We start from the raw sequence: 19,430 nt of genomic DNA on the forward strand, positions 1-19,430 counted from the left end.
ACTTCGTGGGCTACTCTTTTCGATCAGCACTGGTTGGTGCACTGGCTGGAGCGAGAAATAGCCCAATGGGTCCGCTGACGGGGATCGATCCCACACCGACCGCGCGTCGAGCGAGCGCTGTACCACTGGGCTGCGTTCCGCCCCAAACAAGAGCAATGTGAAGGTTGGGGCCTCGAGTCATTACTGTACAATTGTATGTTGTATACAATTTTTTTTTTAATATATTATTTACAATTGTTTGTACCATATGAAATATAATTAACTTGATTTTGTGTAATATAAAACTAAAAGACTTCTTTGAAAATATATAGATAAATCAAATCCGAACATCCCCCCAAAAACACAAAATAAAATAAATCAATAAATAATAAAAATAAATAAATAATAATAATAATAATAATAATAGAAATTATATATATATATAATATATATATGTAAAATTTAAAAAAGAAAGAAAGAAAAAAGAGAAACAATATCTTTCTGGGGATGAGGAAGAAGAGGAAGAGAAGTGTCCTAATTAAGTATCCTCCCCCAGCGACACGAGATGGCTCCGCTGCTGTCCCCACGCCTGCTAGGTATTCTGAGTGTAATTAAGTATCCTCCCCCAGCGACACGAGATGGCTCCGCTGCTGTCCCCACGCCTGCTAGGTATTCTGAGTGTAATTAAGTATTCTCCCACAGCGACACGAGATGGCTCCGCTGCTGTCCCCACGCCTGCTAGGTATTCTGAGTGTAATTAAGTATCCTCCCCCAGTGACCCGAGATGGCTCCGCTCCTGTCCCCACGCCTGCTAGGTATTCTGAGTGTAATTAAGTATCCTCCCCCAGTGACCCGAGATGGCTCCGCTCCTGTCCCCACGCCTGCTAGTGTAATTAACAATGCCACGGACAAGAAACTCATTAGCGTTTTTCAGTTAGAATTTCAGTTTACCGTATGTCTTCTGTAGTGTATATATACAAGTATATATATATATATTGATTGTGATGGGGGAATACATCTCTTACCTGTCAGGTTCTAATAATTAAAATAATAAATCTTACTACTAGCGTCCAGTGAACGACATGTTGATTCCGCCTAACGGTAAACACGTTTTACCTGACAGGTAAGTAATAGCAATACACTGGTCGTTGTTTAAAAAAAGAAAACCCACAAGAACTCCACGGAATTAAATATATTTCCTACCATAAACGTATTATTATACTGCTGACAGATGTTCATCTCAACAAAATAAAATTGATTTAAAAAAAAATAATAATAAAAATTAAATTAAAAACCCCCAAAACATTCAATTAAATTTCGATTTTAATTACTTTTCCCCAAATGCATTGTAATAAACATCAGTAGGTGGAATTACAAACCAAATTTCATTGATCTAGGTCTTACAGTTTGTGAGAAACGGAGCTAAACGCGAACTTTTAACGTAAAAGTTGACGTCGCCGTCGCCGCTATCGCAGTCGGAAAAGTAATACGTATATTTCTCCTTTTCACGTAAAGTTAAAAAAAAAGAAAGAATAAAAATAGAACACCCGAAAACAACACAAAACAACAACAAACCAAAAAACGAATACCCCCTCCCCCAAAAAAACCCCAACAAAACACCTAACAAACAATATTAGACTTAGATGACTGAGCAATGACAACACAAGGAAATTGTTGATTTAACGACGCACTCAACGCATGTTATTTACGGTTATATGGCGTGGGACATATGGTTAAAGACCACACAGATATTGAGATAGGAAACCCGCTGTCGCCACTTTATGGGCTGCTCTTTTCGACAATCTGATTAAATTTAGCTCTACTGGGTCTACCAGCATTGCGTGGACTCCTATGTCGACGTGACATTTCATCTATAAATAACAATTTAAATATCGACAAATTACACTTCGCCTTTTATAGCGTTATTCGGGAGCATACAAATTCTAAAACTATCGGGTGAGACTATTTATACAATAGGCGAACTTGTTGGTCTATTTCAACATTGAAGAAAACAGGGGAAAAGTAATAAACTTTGGATTATATACTAGTATAAACAGATTTTATGGCCATACCATCACGGGTTTTGTTTTCGTCTTGAAACAAATTTATATAAAATTTTATATTGCAATTAGTTTCCGGCATATTTCGTAATTCACCCGAATAGTGGAGCTAATTTTAATTAGATTGCTCTTTTCGATTAGCAGCAAGGGATCTTTTATATGCACCATCCCACAGACAGGGTAGTACATACCACGGCCTTTGTTACACCAGTTGTGGGGCACTGGCTGGAGTGAGAAATAGCCCAATGGGCCCACCGACGGGAAATCGACCCTAGACCGACCGCGCATTAAGCGAACGCTGTACCACTGGGCTACGTCCCGTCCTGGCAACATAAAGTCATCACCCATGTTTAACACGCCAATAGCTTTAACTGTATCTTCGTTGCTACCATCAACAAAGGCAAAGGAGTTCTAAGCAACTAACTGTCTTACAGCACTTGACAACAATGCAAAAACGGCGAGAGCAAGTTGATATTGGGAGGTGCGGGGGTGGGGGTGGAGCTGAGATCGAGGACGCAAAACAAAGTTTCTAGGGGGTTCCGGGGTATGCTCCGCCGTAAACGTTTGAAAATTGGATGTCCTGAAATGCAATTTCCTGTATTCTACAAGTACAATTCAGATTTACTACCAATCATATTTTTTATTCAGAATTATTGTCGGGAGAGGAGCCCCCTAGACCCTACCCCCCCCCCCCCCCCCCGCTCCGCTGTGCCTACTCTGACATTTGCTTGATTTTGTTCTCAGTCTGCGCTGATTGGGGACATCTATTTGTCACAAGTGAAACATTATTAAAGGGACAGACCCTAGTTTCAGCCCATGAAAATGCACTCTAAGTCTATTTAATCTACAAACTTCTCAGACACACGTGCGTTTTTAAAACTATGAGAAATGCATTTTGTGATATTAAAAACACCAGGATGACCAAAAACACTTCGAATGTACGGAAATGGATAAAATCTAAGTAAAGTATGATTTAAGTTATGAAAAACGGCTCTAATAGTAAAAAATATGTCTTAGTGTTTCAAAACTAGGGTATGTCCCTTTAAGAAACCGCTGGCTAATAAATAAAGAGATCAAGTTACCTTCTTCATCATCACCATTGTCTTCATAATGGTCTGTATATTCTGCTATCCCCATCTCGTCATCTGTAGTTTAAAAATATTTTAATACATAAAAATAGTCTGTGTTAGTCAATCGAATTATAAAATAAAGTCAAAGTGGGGGGTGTCACCAATCAATCAATCAATCACATTCGATTGATCGATCGATCTATGACTATATGAATCAGTACACGCGTAGATCATTCAAGAGGGCAGGATTTAGTTCAGTCAGTTACCGGCCTCGGTGGTGCAGTGGTTAAGCCATTGGACTACAGGCTGGTAGGTACAGGGTTCGCAGCCCGGTACAGGTTCCAACCCAGAGCCAACCGTTGCAACCAGTGCATCACAACTGGTCAAATGCCGTGGTATGTGCTTTCCTGTCTGTGGGAAGATGCATATAAAAGATATTTTGCTGCGTTAGGAAATATGTAGCGGGTTTCCTCTGATGACTACGATTCAGAATTACTATATGTATGATATCCAATAGCCGATGATTAATTAATCAATGTGCTCTAGAGCTGTCGTTAAAAATATTATTTAATCAACCAATCAACCCATCCATCCATACATCCTTCGATCGATCGATCGATCCATCCATCCATCAGATCAATTAAGGGGATAGATGGATGGATGGATGAATGAATGAATAAATAAGAAAATCGATTAATAAAGCAATCAGCCAACAATTCAGTCAACCATCCATTCAACCAACCATTCAACCAACCATTCAACCAACCCTTCAACCAGCCCTTCAACCAACCATTCAACCAACCACCCAACCAACCATTCCACAATTCAGTCAACCAACCTTTCAATCAACCCTTCAACCAACCATTCAACCAGCCATTCAACCAACCATTCAACAATTCAGTCAACCAACAATTCAACCAACCATCCATTCAACCAACCATCCATTCAACAACACTCATTCAACAACACTCATTCAACCACAACCATTCAACCAACCCTTCAACCAACCCTTCAACCACAACCCTTCAACCAACTCTTCAACCACAACCCTTCAACCACAACCACAACCATTCAACAAACCATTCAACCAACCCTTCAACCACAACCCTTCAACTAACCCTTCTAACAACTCTTCAACCACAACCCTTCTACCACAGCCATTCAACCAACAATTCAACCACAACCATTCAACCAACCCTTGGAATGATCGAAGTTATTTTCTTCATTTTATTTCGCAGTGAAACAATGTGTATATGCCCAGCAGGAAATGTGTCATGGAAAAGTGTATGCACTTTTGATGGGATGTCAAAATGGACAAAAGAAATCCAATATTAATTTCTAAACTAGTTTGTTGTTGCGGGTTTTGTTTTGTTTGTTTGTTTGTTTGATTGTTGTTGTTTGTTTTTTGTTTTGTTTTTTTATTTGTTTTTATTTTGGGGTTTTTTTCTTATCAGAAATAGTATTTGTTAGCAAGAGCATAAAACACGAATTTCAAAACTTTCTACACAACCAGGACCGTAGCTAGCGGGGGGGGGGGGGGGGGGGGGGGGGGGGGGGGGGGGGGGGGGGGGCAACAATCCAGAAAGCATTCTAGAAACGTAAAGAACATTATCTTCTTAACTGTTTAAGGAGTTTTAGACTATTAACTACTCCGTACCCCCCCCCCCCCCCCCCCCCAAACAAACGATCCTAGCTAGGGCCTTGACAACGGGATGATAAATTACCAAAAATTTTAAAGGCCAAATCGTGTCTGTTACAAGTATATGTATGGGAGAATGTTTTGTTTTTTGTGGTGGTCTAGTTTCATGTACTGTGTGAACTAAACAGAAGGAAGGAAGGAAATGTTTTATTTAACGACGCACTAAACAGATTTAAGAAGATAACGAAAAATGTAATGCATATATAAATATAAAATTAATTATGTCACCTTTACGATCAACGAATTTAAGTACCCATGTAAATGTGATTTATGGTTTGTTTTGAGATTTGTTTGTTTTTTCCTTCATTTCTTTTTCTTGTTTATCTGGGGGTTTGTTTGTTGTTTGTTTGTTGTTGGTGTGTGTATGTGTGTGTGTGTGTGTGTGTGTGTGCGCGCGCGTGTGTGTGTGTGTCTGTGTGTGTGTGTCTTTATTTATTTTTTTAATTAGTTTTTGCAAAACCATAAACAATTAAATTCACGAAAATAAATGAATGAATGAATGAATGAATAAATGAATGAATAAATGAATGAATGAATGAATGAATGAATGAATGAATGAATGAATAAATGAATGAATGAATGAATGTTTAACGACACCCCAGCACGAAAACTACATCGGCTATTGGGTGTCAAACTGTGGTAATGGAAAAACAATCACGAAAATAAAGGATTTCATACTATTTTATGTGTGACCTCCCCCAACTCCCCCTCCCCGTTTCTACTAGCCTGCAGAACGAACTGTTAAGTAAATGTAGTACCTTTAGCTGATGTTGTGTAGACAACTACTTCAGAGACAGGACCAAATCCTCCAGAGTACCTCGCCCCGACCTTGAACTCGTAGGTCAGGTTGTGCTGAAGGTCAAGGATGACTGTCGACAATCCGCGTTCATCGTGCACCATCCACGACAGATCATCTGCATCATCCTCGTAGTCTTCCCCTGATCCCTGGACTCTGTAGTACACGATATAGCCTGGGGAAGTAATCGTAGAACTCAAACACAAGAACAAGACATTTCTTACACACCCGTTGGTGAGAACACCATGCATTATTTTTTCACAACACCTGGTTGTTTACATACGTACGTGTGTTAACAATTTTTCAAGACACACGACTGGCTGCTCCTAGGTGATGACCAGGTCACCAGTGCCATACAGCCAATAAAAAGCAACACGGTGGAAATCGATTACACTGTGACGTATAGTTAACCTGACAACATTTCAGTCGAAAAAGATGTTAAAATTTGTTTAAACCTTGTTTTTGAGGATATGTAAGAAATAGAATAATACATCCGTGTCCGTTAGATACCATTTATCTCACAACTCTGTTTAAAAACGTATCATTTTAAAACAACTCGTTGTGAGATAAATGGTATCTAACGGTCACTCGTGTATTATTACCTATATGTATACTCATAAGCGTACGAGACAGAGGGCAGGGTGGTGGTGGGAGGAGACAGATTCCCCTCTAATGCTAGGGCAAATTCCCAAATTCGGGCAAAAACGATGGAGATATTCGGGCAAAATGTGCTAACCTAAGACCTTTCTACCACATTTCCCCATCATTATAACCGCAAAATTAGTCGTAATCCATGTAAAAATGTGTAGTTATTCGTTTGTAACGCTATATACATGTATATGTTTGGCAGCAATCCAATCTGATTAAAATTAGCTCTACTGGTCTACCAGTAGATCTAATAGTATTGCGTGGACTCGCATGTCCAGGTGACATTTCGTCTATAAATAATAAAATAAATATCGACCAATCACACTTCGCCTTTTATAACGTTAATCGGGAGAATGTTTTCAAATTCTTTTTCAAATCACTGGCATGATTTTGCAAGTAAGGTTTTGATTGGCCGAATGAAAGGTCAACTGGACATGAGTTCCAACGGGGTGGTGGGATGGTGGAGGTGACATTTTACCCGTTCTATCCTCTGGCAGAATCCCCGTCTCTGTATATGACAATGAATACACAAACCTGTTATCTGAATTGTAGGCATGACAGGTAATGATCTCTGTATATGACAATGAATACACAAACCTGTTATCTCAACTGTCGGCTTCTCCGGCATGCTCCAGCTGACTTCAATAGACGTAGACCGGTTTCCATTCAGAGCAGAGACATTGACGTTAGAGGGCGCTGCAGCAGAGTCTGCACGAAGCAAAACGCGGAACAGAATCAGAATGAACGAATTAATGTTTAGCAAAACCCCAGCACGAATTAATGTTTAGCAACACCCCAGCACGAATTAATGTTTAGCAACACCCCAGCACGATGGAAGGAAATGTGTTATTTAATGACGCACCCAACACATTTTATTTTCGGTTATATGGCGTCGGACATATGGACAAGGACCACACATATATTTAAGGGAGGAAACCCGCTGTCGTCTCTTCATGGGCTACTCTTTTCAGTTAGTAGCAAGGGGTCTTTTATATGCACCATCCCATAGACAGGATAGCACATACCACGTCAGCACGATGGGAAACAGAATCATGTTTGATGTCTAACATAACATGTATTTCAATATTAGTGGTCACATATGTGTAGAACCCCCACCACCCCTTGATAAAATCTCATCAATTAGTAACATGTATTTTCTGTAAAATCTCTTAACGAAACTTGCTCTAAATACTAAATAATTTTACGCTGTATGTAGAGGCTAAACATATTACGATATATCATGATATTTTTTTCTTTAATGTATAATTACCTGTGACTGGACTGTAAATAACAACCTCGGACAGCGGCCCGTACCCGGCCACATTTCGTGCTTGAACCTGGAAGTGTAAAATCGTGTGAGGAGTGACGTTGTTGATAGTCTTGGTCAACTTAGTTCCCGGCGTCGTCTCCACCACCCAGTATTTGAGTTCCAGTGACGGGTCAGAGGTCTTGTACAGAAAATATTCTGGAGATAATAAAATTATTGATTATCGTATTTGACTGTGATGATGAGAGAGAGAGAGAGAGAGAGAGAGAGAGAGAGAGAGAGAGAGAGAGAGAGAGAGAGAGAGAGAGAGAGAGAGAGAGAGAGAGAGAGAGAGAGAGAGAGAGAGAGAGAGAGAGAGACAGACAGAGACAGACAGAGACAGACAGAAAGGAATTAAAACAGACAGAGAGAAAGACAGACGAGAGACAGAGACATGGGGACACATAGATGTTCTTCAGCTTGACAATAAAGACAATTTCAAACTAAAGATTATTTTCATAAGTATGATATATTATATATAAATCCATTATATTTAAATCTTAAATCGATGGTCTTTTCTGCCGTAAAAAAAAAAAAACCCGTAAGATATACTGCGTGAATGTACTATCAGTACTATACCAAACTATACAGAAGTTCAAACGTATGTAAAATACATATACCTGACGACTACAAATCTTCAATTAGCACATTCAGTGCCGTATCTCTGCACATCAGCAATTCCAAAATGTAGGTTATGACTGGGTCGTGAATATAATATGTGTCCATGACCCACTGCCAGACACTTTGTTTCCAAGCGGAAAGCTGATCTTGGCCAAAATACGGTCAGTGTTTATGTTACACCTTCCATTTCCCCACCATCAACAGTTCATACGTTAAAACATGAAATGTTAGTACAACCGTGTCCGGTGTATCGGCGCGTCCGGTGATTCGGCGCACTTGGTATTTTGCTTGAGTATGCTTAGGAAGTTGTCATGTTGTCGGAGTTTTTAACGAATTAAAGTTCAATTCCTTTTTCAATAAGTATCAACATATTTATCGTTAAGGGTGCAATTAATTTTTTTTTAGAATTATCAATAATTATATAATAATTTCAAAATAAATCATTCACCTGTTTTCGTGTTTATAAACGCGAAGTAGGTCATCCTTATTGACAATTGATATTAAGAATGTTAAAACCAGTCTAAAAACACCTTTCCCGCATTTTAAAAATTATAGTAAACAGTATAAATGTAATTATTTTTGTTCGGTCATTTTTTATTTAAACCGAAAATCAAAACAGACAAATGCAAACAAAACGAAAATTGTACACCTTAATTGACAGTCATTCCAGTTCACAATTGTCACATTGTTATAAAAAATAAAAGCGAAATAAGATCCACGTGTGTGCACAATCTATCCGAGAAAAATAAAATCCATGTAGGCATCTTAGCCATGCATGACAATGAACATGTATGCATCTGCAGTACTGTGCCACTCAAGAAAACGATTCCGAAACTGATCATGAGATGGGTGATGTGTGATCGTTCATTTTCATAGTAATATTTTTAACAAGACAAAACAAAAAAGTACAAAATAATTCTGGGACAATAGTGTAGCGTTTATGGGCTAAAAGTGAGGTCATGGGCGGTTTATAAATAGCGGGGTCAACGATCCACATCTATTGCGCCGAATTACCGGACATGCAAATCGTTTTGGATACAAGGGGGTGCCTATATTTATGCACCATTTTAAAATGTTTATTTACTACAGACATAAAACAGTTTGTAGTGTATTTCAGATTATGCACTTCTTCATTGGTGAGAGACGCATTTTATTAAATATTTCACAATGTTCATATAGAAAATGGTCCTTGAAAGCTTAGGTGCGCCGATACACCGGACAGCACTGTATAATAGGACTACAGTATCTCAGAACTTCGTGTGTGTGTGTGTGTGTGTGTGTGTGTGTGTGGGTGTGTGTTTGTTTGTTTGTGTGTATGTGTGTGTGTTTGTGTGTGTGCGCGTGCGTACGTACGTGCGTATGTGTGTGTGTGTGTGTGGTTGTGTGTGTGTGTGTGTTTGTGTGTTTGTGTGTGTGTGTGTGTTTGTGTGTGTGTTTGTGTGTGTGTGTGTGTGTGTGTGCTTGTGCGTGTGTGTGTTTGTGTGTGTGTATGTTTGTGTGTGTGTATGTGTGTTTGTTTGTGTGTGTATGTGTGTGTGTGTGTATGTGTGTGTGTGTATGTGTGTGTATGTGTTTGTATGTGTGTGTGTGTATGTGTGTGTGTGTGTGTATGTGTGTGTATGTGTGTATGTGTGTGTGTTATTAGTTTATTGATTGATTGATTGATTTATTTATACTTATTATCTTGATTCCCGTATTTAATCCTTCTTCTATTACCTAGACTGACAGAAACCATAACAGTTTTTTATTATTACATTTATAAACCATAGTGGTATTATTTGTCTTGTTTAGTTTACATGATTTGTATAGTTTACATATAGGTATATGAAAGTTTACTTTAAAAATACAGTCAGTGTATGCGGTTCTTTCTCTCGTTTGTCAATAGTTTGATAGAATATGAATTGAGCATGTGTGCGATAATTAACAGTACTATATAGGTACCTAGCCATGTAAACTTTGATTTCTACTTATATTTAAAATAATGTTTCACACGATATTACAGTAGTGTACACACCTTCAATGATTCCGTTAGGTGTCTGGGGAGGAAGCCAGCTGATGGTTAATGTCGAAGGACTTTTAGAATCCATCAGAACTGTGAGTTCTCGGGGAGCATCCAGCGGAACTGTCATTGTTAAACAGATAATATAATTAACTCACAGATGAATATCTATAGAATATCTGTTTTGCAATAAAATGGTATATACTCACTATAATATTGATACAGGCACGGCGAAAGCAAATAGACATTGGGGGAGGGGGCGGGGATCATTGAGATCAAGGGTAAAATCGTATATACTCACTATAACATTGATACAGGCACGGCGAAAGCAAATATACATTGGGGGAGGGGGCGGGGATCATTGAGATCAAGGGTAAAATCGTGTATACTCACTATAATATTGATACAGGCACGGCGGAAGCAAATAGACATTGGGGGAGGGGGCGGGGATCATTGAGATTAAGGGTAAAATCGTATATACTCACTATAACATTGATACAGGCACGGCGGAAGCAAATAAGACATTGGGGGATGGGGCGGGGATCATTGAGATCAAGGGTACAAAGCAAAGTTATTAGCCGGTTCAGGGGTATGTTCCACTGCAGTGGCGGATTATGCTTTAGGTAAGGTGGGGGTGGGGGGGGGGGGGTCCGAAACAGATGTAAATGTTTATAATTTGAAATTTTACATGGACATCAATTTAGATCTACGTGGTGGGGTTAGTTTCATTTAGCCGGGAGGGGTGGATGGGTTCCGTGCAACTGGGAACCCCCCATAATCCGCCTCTGCCCCGCAAAATTTTTAAAACTAGATATCCTAAAGTGCAACTTCTTTCATTCTACAAATAAAATTCAGCTCTAATATTATTTCTGATTTAGAATTACTGGGAGGGGGACTACATCCCCAAGCTTCCCCTCCCGCTCCGCCGTGCCTGTGATATTATTACTAATATGTGTCGTTGTGGAATAAAATCGTATATACACACTGTAATATTGAACAACAATGTGAACTGATAGCCAAAACATACATGTTAACTAAGGAAACAGAGGAAACTATGCTTTCTTTAATGACGGACTCAACACATTTTGTTTAAGGTTATATTGCACTTCACCGGCCTCGGTGGCGTCGTGGTTAGGCCATCGGTCTACAGGCTGGTAGGTAATGGGTTTGGATCCCAGTCGAGGCATGGGATTTTTAATCCAGATACCGACTCCAAACCCTGAGTGAGTGCTCCGCAAGGCTCAATGGGTAGGTGTAAACCACTTGCACCGACCAGTGATCCATAACTGGTTCAACAAAGGCCATGATTTGTGCTATCCTGCCTGTGGGAAGCGCAAATAAAAGATCCCTTGCTGCCTGTAGCCTAAGTGACGACAGCGGGTTTCCTCTAAAAACAGTGTCAGAATGACCATATGTTTGACGTCCAATAGCCGATGATAAGATAAAAAAAAAATCAATGTGCTCTAGTGGTGTCGTTAAATAAAACAAACAAACTTTTTATATTGCACTTCACTGCTAAATCAAAGGAAGTGGTATGTGCTATCTTGTCTGTGGGATGGTGCATATAATAGATCCCTTGCTACTAGTGCAACAATGTAGTAGGTTTCCTCTCTGAGACAGTGTCAGAATTAGCAAATGATTGATTACCAATTAATAAATAAATGTGCTCTAGCGGTATCGTTAAACAAAACAAAACAAACAAACAAAATGTTAGGCATGTTTTTCTGATTATTTGCAATGTTTTACAATTTCTCACCTGTTGGAAATCGTTTACTATTTCTCACCTGTTGGGAATGTTTTACTATTTCTCACCTGGTGGAAATGTTTTACTATTTCTCACCTGGTGGAAATGTTTTACTATTTCTCACCTGGTGGAAATGTTTTACTATTTCTCACCTGGTGGACATGTTTTACTATTTCTCACCTGTTGGACATGTTTTACTATTTCTCACCTGGAGGACATGTTTTACTATTTCTCACATGTTGGGAATGTTTTACTATTTCTCACCTGGTGGAAATGTTTTACTATTTCTCACCTGGTGGACATGTTTTACTATTTCTCACCTGTTGGACATGTTTTACTATTTCTCACCTGTTGGGAATGTTTTACTATGTCTCACCTGTTGGGAATGTTTTACTATTTCTCACCTGGTGGAAATGTTTTACTATTTCTCACCTGTTGGACATGTTTTACTATTTCTCACCTGTTGGGAATGTTTTACTATTTCTCACCTGTTGGGAATGTTTTACTATTTCTCACCTGGTGGAAATGTTTTACTATTTCTCACCTGGTGAAAATGTTTTACTATTTCTGACCTGGTGGACATGTTTTACTATTTCTCACCTGGTGGAAATGTTTTACTATTTCTCACATGTTGGGAATGTTTTACTATTCCTCACCTGGTGGAAATGTTTTACTATTTCTCACCTGGTGGAAATGTTTTACTATTTGTCACCTGTTGGACATGTTTTACTATTTCTCACCTTGTGAAAATGTTTTACTATTTCTCACCTGGTGGAAATGTTTTACTATTTCTCACCTGGTGGAAATGTTTTACTATTTCTCATCTGTTGGGAATGTTTTACTATTTCTCACCTGTTGGGAATGTTTTACTATTTCTCACAGTTTGGAACATAAAATATTAGATTACAATATGAAAAGTCTACTTTATTACTTTGTAATGAAGTAAAACAAAACTACATTGTCCGAAATTATTTTTATCAACAATTTTAATTTTTCTATATACATTAAAGGGGAGGAGGGGGAGGGGGGAAGTCGGATATTTTACCGATAATTTAACAAATAGACAAAGAACGAACAACGTTACATACTGGACAATAACCTAACAAGATGAACTGTCACTTATGTATTGTCCACATTAGCGACACTGATTCAATCTCACCTGTCGGAGATGTCTTGTTAAACTGTGGTAAACTCCAGCCGCTCTGGTCGTCACCTCTGACCGCCCTGACGGAGAACTCGTACTTGGTGAACACCATCAGGTCGCCCACGACGAACGGACTCCTGGTGGCGTTCACGAACTTGTACACGTCGTTACTGACCGCGGAGTAGCGTAACATGTAGTAGCGACTGTCCACGCGCTTCTGTAGTTTGCCCAAACTCGGGTCGAACCACCCCAGCGCTATCTCGTTGTGTGACAGAGTGGTTGCTTTGACGTTGATTGGCGCTTTCAGAGGGAACGTGGCTTTCAGGTCTGAAAAATAAAAGAATATCACTGAAATGAAAAATCATATTTGTGTACAAAACAGAGTCAAATGAATGGTTTGACAATATTGCGAAAGCTACCTTGACGTATTCGTCTTCTACCATGAAGTTTGTGACAGCTGCGTTGAGGTTAGCGACTTTTGTTATAAAGTAAGTGAATGCCACAATGAAGTCAGCCACAGCGGGTTTCCTCTCTCCATATCTGAGTTGTCCTTAGCCATATGTCCGACGCCAAATAACCGTCAATAAAATGTGTTGAGTGCGTCGTTAAATAAACCATTTCCTTCCTTCCTTCCTTCAAGTAAACTCTGAAGAAGGGGATCTTGTTTTTGTTTATTTTACTACTGCCCCCTTTCCTCTTTTATCTCTCCTTTGAATTTCATCTTATTTCTTCTTTCTCTCTCACTGTCCAACTAAGACAGATTTATATCTTGTGGTCAACCGATCCGGCTCAGTCAGTAATGCGCTCGCTCGTCTGAGGTGCTTGGGTCGAAGGATCGAATCCCTTGATGGACCCATTGTCTGATTATTTTTTTCTCTTGTGTCAACCAGTGCTCCACGGCAGGTATATCAAAAGTCGTGGTATGTGCTGTCTTATCTACCGGAAAGTGAATAGAAAAGACTCCGTGGTGCCAAGGAGGCGGGACGTATCCCAGTGGTACAGCGTTCGCTCGATGCGCAGTCGGTGTGGGATCGATCCACGTCGGTGGGCCCATTGAGCTATTTCTCGTTCAAGCCAGTGCACCACGACTGGTATATCAAAGACCGTGGTATGTACTACCCTGTCTGTGGGATGGTGCATATAAAAGATCCCTTGCTGCTAATCGGATAGAGTAGACCATGAAGTGGGACAGCGGGTTTCCTCTTTCAATATCTGTATCTGTGTGGTCCTTAACCATATGTCTGACGCCATATAACCGTAAATAAAATGTGTTGAGTGCATCGTTAAATAAAACATGTCTTTTTGTCTTTCCATGGTGCTAATGTAAAGTGCAGAGGGTTTCTCTGAGACAATATATCAGAATTAGTTAGTGTTTGACATACAATAGCCGATTATTAATAAATCAATGTGCTCTAGTGGTGTCTTTAAACAAAAATAAACATTAGTTGGACTGTCTACACCAAGGATGAGAAATCCTTTCTATGGCGTCTATAGGAGGACTGCATGTTACCCCTCCCCCGCAAAAAAAAAAAAAAAAAAAAAAAGAAAGAAGAAAAGATTTGACAAATTTAAACCTGTATAAAATACACACACCTTCTTTGGTCTCTCCAACAAGAAATTTCGGAGAACTCTCTCCTATTCCGTTGAACGCTCTTACACTGATGATGTATAAGGACTTGTGTCCTGCAAAACACAGAAAAACAATATTACGTTCTTTAGTTAATTACAACATAGACAAATAACGCTATTTAATTATTCCAATCAATCAATATTTTTATTCAAAGTACTTACGCCCCTGGGCCCCGTTCCACGAAGCGATCTTAGCACTAAGATCACCTTAGTGCATAAGGTAGCTATGCACTTAAGGTGATCTTAGGGCTAAGATCGCTTTGTGGAACGGGTCCCTGGGGCCTATTTTAGATAAAACATCGTAAGTTTACGTCTGCGACTAGCAGTTATACCAGGCCTACGTTTACACGTGCTTGGCATCTACTTCACTGAGACTTTTACATCACTACAGAAGATGGAGCATTTTAAGAACAAAAGAAAATTAAATACGTGTACTTTTAACTATATATATTTGTTGTACTATAATAGTAATAACAATTGTGGTTTAGTCGTAGATGTACGTGCAAAACTAGGTTTACGATGTTTTGTGAAATTGGGCCCTGTCCACTGGCCTAGCTAGGATTTTATATTGGAAGATGGGTGGACACACAATATGTATGTATGTTTGTTTCATTTTATAAAATTTAATACAGTTAAAAATAAGTTTTATTGGGGGGCATGGCCCCCGTCCCCCCCCCCCCCCCCCCCACACACACACACACACACCTCTACGCCATTGCCCCTGGTCCATAGTACAATCATTGTATAAAAAACACTTGTTTTGTTGTGTCGGAAAGTTAAGTATGTTACCGATATTATTGACATTCAATGTCACATGATTAACATTCGATCGCACATCACAGACATTCAATCTCACATTACGGACATGCAATCTCAAATTACCGACATTCAGTCTCATATTACTGACATTAAATCTTACATTACTGACATTCAATTCCACATTACTGAGATTCAATTTCACATTACTGACATTCAGTCCCACATTATTGACATTCAATCCCACATTACTGACATTCAGTCCCACATTACTGACATTCAATCTCACATTACTGACATTCAATCCCACATTATTGACATTCAATCCCACATTAAATCTTTGTACTTTATTCAGCCATTGTGACGCTAATACTGACGGCAATTTTGTCTACCAAAGCATGCTCCTATTTCTTTCTCTCAATATGGGGCGGGACGCAGCCCAGTGGTAAAGCGCTCGCTTGACACGTGGTCGGTTTGGGTTCGATCCCCGTCGGTGGGCCCATTCTCGTTCCAGTCATAGTGCACCACGACTGGTATATCAAAGGCCATGGAATGTGTTATCCTGTCTGTGGGATGGTGCATATAAAAGATCCCTTGCTACTAATGGAACAATGTAACGGGTTTCCTCTCTAAGACTATATATCAAAATTACCAATTGTTTGACATCCAATAGCCGATGATTAATAAATCAATGTGCTCTAGTGGTGTCGTTAAACTAAACAAACCTTCTTTCTCTCAGTATATAATAGCTGAACTCACGTAAGTTTGTGATATTATATCTGTGTGTCGCTGGACCAAGAATTGTTCTGAAGACCTCGGGAATGTATCGCCCGTACCCGAGGATGTATCCGTTCACTGGAACCCCAATATCGCGAGGAGGCGTCCACCAAACCTGAATGGAGTTCGACGTCGACGTGATCTGGATGCTCGTGGGGCTTTCAGGAGGCGTCATTGCTGAGGGGGGAAAATGGCCACATGAAGTTTTAATATATATATATATATTTTTTTTTTTTTTTTTTTTTTTTAAAGGGACATACGCTACTTTTTAAACACTAACAAATCTTTTTTTTTTACAATTATAACCATTTTTGATAACATAAATCATACTTTACTTAGATTGTATTGTTTAGATTATCCATTTCCGTACATTCGAAGTGTTTTTGGTCATCCTGGTGTTTTTTAATATCACAAAATGCATTTCTCATATTTTTAAAAACGTACGTGCGTCTGAGAAGTAACAGTTATCGAGTTAACAGGAGTCGAGTTTTAGTCTAATTTTAGAGGGTATTTCACTATTTCAAAGTCACAGACTCATGTTTCATTCGATTGCAACTTTATCCAGATGTGTAACAGGTTTGTAGATCAAATAAATAACGTACCTATCTTGTCGGTGGTGGCGACTGTCCACTTGGAGTATGGACCCGCTCCTTTGGCTGTCATGGCGGTCAACGTGCACCTTGTACGTCTGACCTCGGCTCAAGAGACCTCACCAACAAACAACACCAAACAACATCCTACAGGTATTGAGTGATGAAAATAGATGGTCAACATACAGTTAAATGAATAAACGCATGGGAATACTATCGCTCTTCTTCGCTCTCTCTCTCTCTCTGCTCTCTCTCTCTCTCTCATATCTTCTCTCTCTCTCTCCTCTCTTCTCTCGTCTCGTTCTCTGTGTCTCTCCCTCGATCAATCTTCGCTTCATTCGTCTATATATAATTCTCTATTCTCTCTCTCTCTATACTCTCTCTCTATCCCCAGTCCTCATCTCTCTGGTCTCGCCATCTCTCCCTCTTCTATGTAGCCTCATATCTATGTGTGTGTCTCCCTCCCCTCTCTAGTCTATCTCCTCTCTCTAAGTCTATCTCCTCTCTCGTGCTCTCTCTACTTTCTCTCTTTTTTCTCTGTCTGTGTATTCCCTCCCTCCTCTCTCTTTCTAGCTAATCCCTTCTCTCTCCCTTTACCTTCCTTAACTCTCTCCCTCGCATGCACTCATATATCTCTCTTCTATCTGTGTGTGTGTGTGTTACATGTGTGTGTCTCTCTCTCTCTCTCCCCTCCTCTCTTGTCGTTCTCTCTCTCTTCTCCCTTATCCACTCCCCCTCTCTGTTAATCTCTCTCCCTTCTCTCTACCCTCCTCAATCCCCCTCTTTCTCCCTCCCCTCCTTCTCCATATATTCTCTCTGTGGTGTGTGTATGTGTGTGCTTGTTTTGTGCGTGTGTGCGAGGTGGGGTTAAGAAGCATGTGTTCTATTATTACAAAATGTACTTATGAAATCGACTTTATTCGTGGTGTTGTAATTTTCGTTTTGCTACCGGTTTTTTTTAATGGACTTGCAGGTAATTGAATTTATTGAACACAACGGGAAATACAATACGAATTTATGATACTACCTTTTCAATCCACAAATTTAGGTGCCCGAAGAAATGTGTGTGTTGTAGCTTTTACAGCAAAATCACGAACATTTAAGCCCATGGAAAGTGAAGGATTTCACAGTAATTAAAATGCGTCAGACTGGCAATACAGCCATTCGCCTAATAATTAATAAGTCGCTCAGTATCAAAGAAAGGATTAGCAAGTGATCTTGGATTATGAACTACTCAATGTTAGCTTTCACATTAAGTAAATGTATTAAAATATTTCTGTAAAATTGTTATCTTTCCTTGGTTGAAATATTATTCTATACAGAGCCGTGTGGGAATTCAGAGAGAGAGAGAGTACCCTTTCAACATGCCCCTATACCACTATACGGGAGCTGTATAACATTTGGTGTGTGTGTGTGTGTGTTGTTAATGTTGTTGAGAGGTTGGGGATTGAGGACGCATACGATAAGGCGTGCTCTAAAGTGGCAGTCTTCTTGAGGACGTAGTTGGAACCATATATCGTGTTTAAGATAAAGTTTCGTCTGAGATCAAAGCACATGCCATGACTCTATCATAACACACATTCACACACAACACCACACATATGTATATTTATATATATTATATTATAGATTATATATATTTTTATATAGTATATATAGAGAGAGAGAGAGAGAGGAGAGAGAGAGAGAGAGAGAGAGAGAGAGAGAGAGAGAGAGAGAGAGAGAGAGAGATTTGCGCCAGTCTGATTGATATCAGCTCTACTTATTTACCAGTGGAGCAAATTTTAATCAGATTGACATTTGCGTAAATATACATTTCTAAAATAAACCTTTACATTTTTCGGTGGCGGGGGACTTCCTCTGTTTGCCTGACACCTCTGTTCATCCTTTTAAATATCTCACATTCATTTCTATACATATGTTCTATCACCTTTAAATGTGTAATTTCTCCTGTCTCCGTCGACACTGAATGTAGCCAATCGCTTCCCTCCTTTCAGTTTGAAAACAATCTTGTAGCCTGCGATTGGTCCATTCTGGTATTCTTTTCTGGGAGGCTCCCAGTGAACTGTCATGGCCTGAAATATAATGAGATAAAAAAAATAATCACCAGTGAATTGAAATACAATTTTTAAAATTTATAAGTGGACTGATATACAACAAGATGTTTATACCTGGACAGAAGTATATAACCAGACAACTTGGACTAAAAAGGACTACATATTTACTAAAAGACTGAAAAATAAATTAGGTCCCAGAGCTTTATCATTAACTCGAGGTATAATCAGATATTAATTCACATCTACATTCAAATATAACTACATATTTAGTAACAGATTAAAATATAACATGTTATTTTAGGGTGTTTTTTTCCATAATTTGTTTTTAAAATCGTGATCCATTTCTGTTTTCGTTACCCTTCGGTTTACTTCCTCTCTTCAGGGCCGTACCCTGATCAAAATCCTAGCGGGGGGCACTACTTTTTATAAACACATGAAACACTATACAAATTAAACCCTAAGATGAAAGGTGAGATTATCAGGGGGCAGCTGCTCCCCCGTCCCCCCGGAGGGTACAGCCCTGCTGTTCTTTACCTTTTCATGTGCATTTCAATA

The 19,430-nt window shown here is 39.3% G+C and overlaps 2 protein-coding genes across 2 annotated transcripts in view; both read right to left on the bottom strand.

Moving 5' to 3' along the window:
- The window catches only part of LOC121373408 (neogenin-like), a 23,103-nt gene extending 6,150 nt beyond the window's left edge, over positions 1–16,953 (bottom strand). The window contains exons 1-9 of the mRNA XM_041500054.1: positions 16,831–16,953; positions 16,211–16,405; positions 14,660–14,749; positions 13,082–13,393; positions 10,194–10,301; positions 7,523–7,717; positions 6,850–6,960; positions 5,567–5,779; positions 3,122–3,184 (exon numbers count right to left, since the gene is read on the bottom strand). Coding sequence (XP_041355988.1) covers positions 3,122–3,184; positions 5,567–5,779; positions 6,850–6,960; positions 7,523–7,717; positions 10,194–10,301; positions 13,082–13,393; positions 14,660–14,749; positions 16,211–16,405; positions 16,831–16,891 — 1,348 coding nt within the window. The 5' untranslated portion in view covers positions 16,892–16,953. The remainder of the gene's footprint in view (positions 1–3,121; positions 3,185–5,566; positions 5,780–6,849; positions 6,961–7,522; positions 7,718–10,193; positions 10,302–13,081; positions 13,394–14,659; positions 14,750–16,210; positions 16,406–16,830) is intronic.
- Positions 16,954–18,673: 1,720 nt separating this feature from the next.
- LOC121373139 (receptor-type tyrosine-protein phosphatase delta-like) overlaps positions 18,674–19,430 on the bottom strand; it is a 44,922-nt gene continuing 44,165 nt past the window's right edge. Inside the window, exon 21 of the mRNA XM_041499591.1 lies at positions 18,674–18,893. Coding sequence (XP_041355525.1) covers positions 18,729–18,893 — 165 coding nt within the window. The 3' untranslated portion in view covers positions 18,674–18,728. The remainder of the gene's footprint in view (positions 18,894–19,430) is intronic.

This window comes from Gigantopelta aegis, chromosome 5, assembly GCF_016097555.1.
Source record: "Gigantopelta aegis isolate Gae_Host chromosome 5, Gae_host_genome, whole genome shotgun sequence".
Classification (NCBI taxonomy): domain Eukaryota; kingdom Metazoa; phylum Mollusca; class Gastropoda; order Neomphalida; family Peltospiridae; genus Gigantopelta; species Gigantopelta aegis.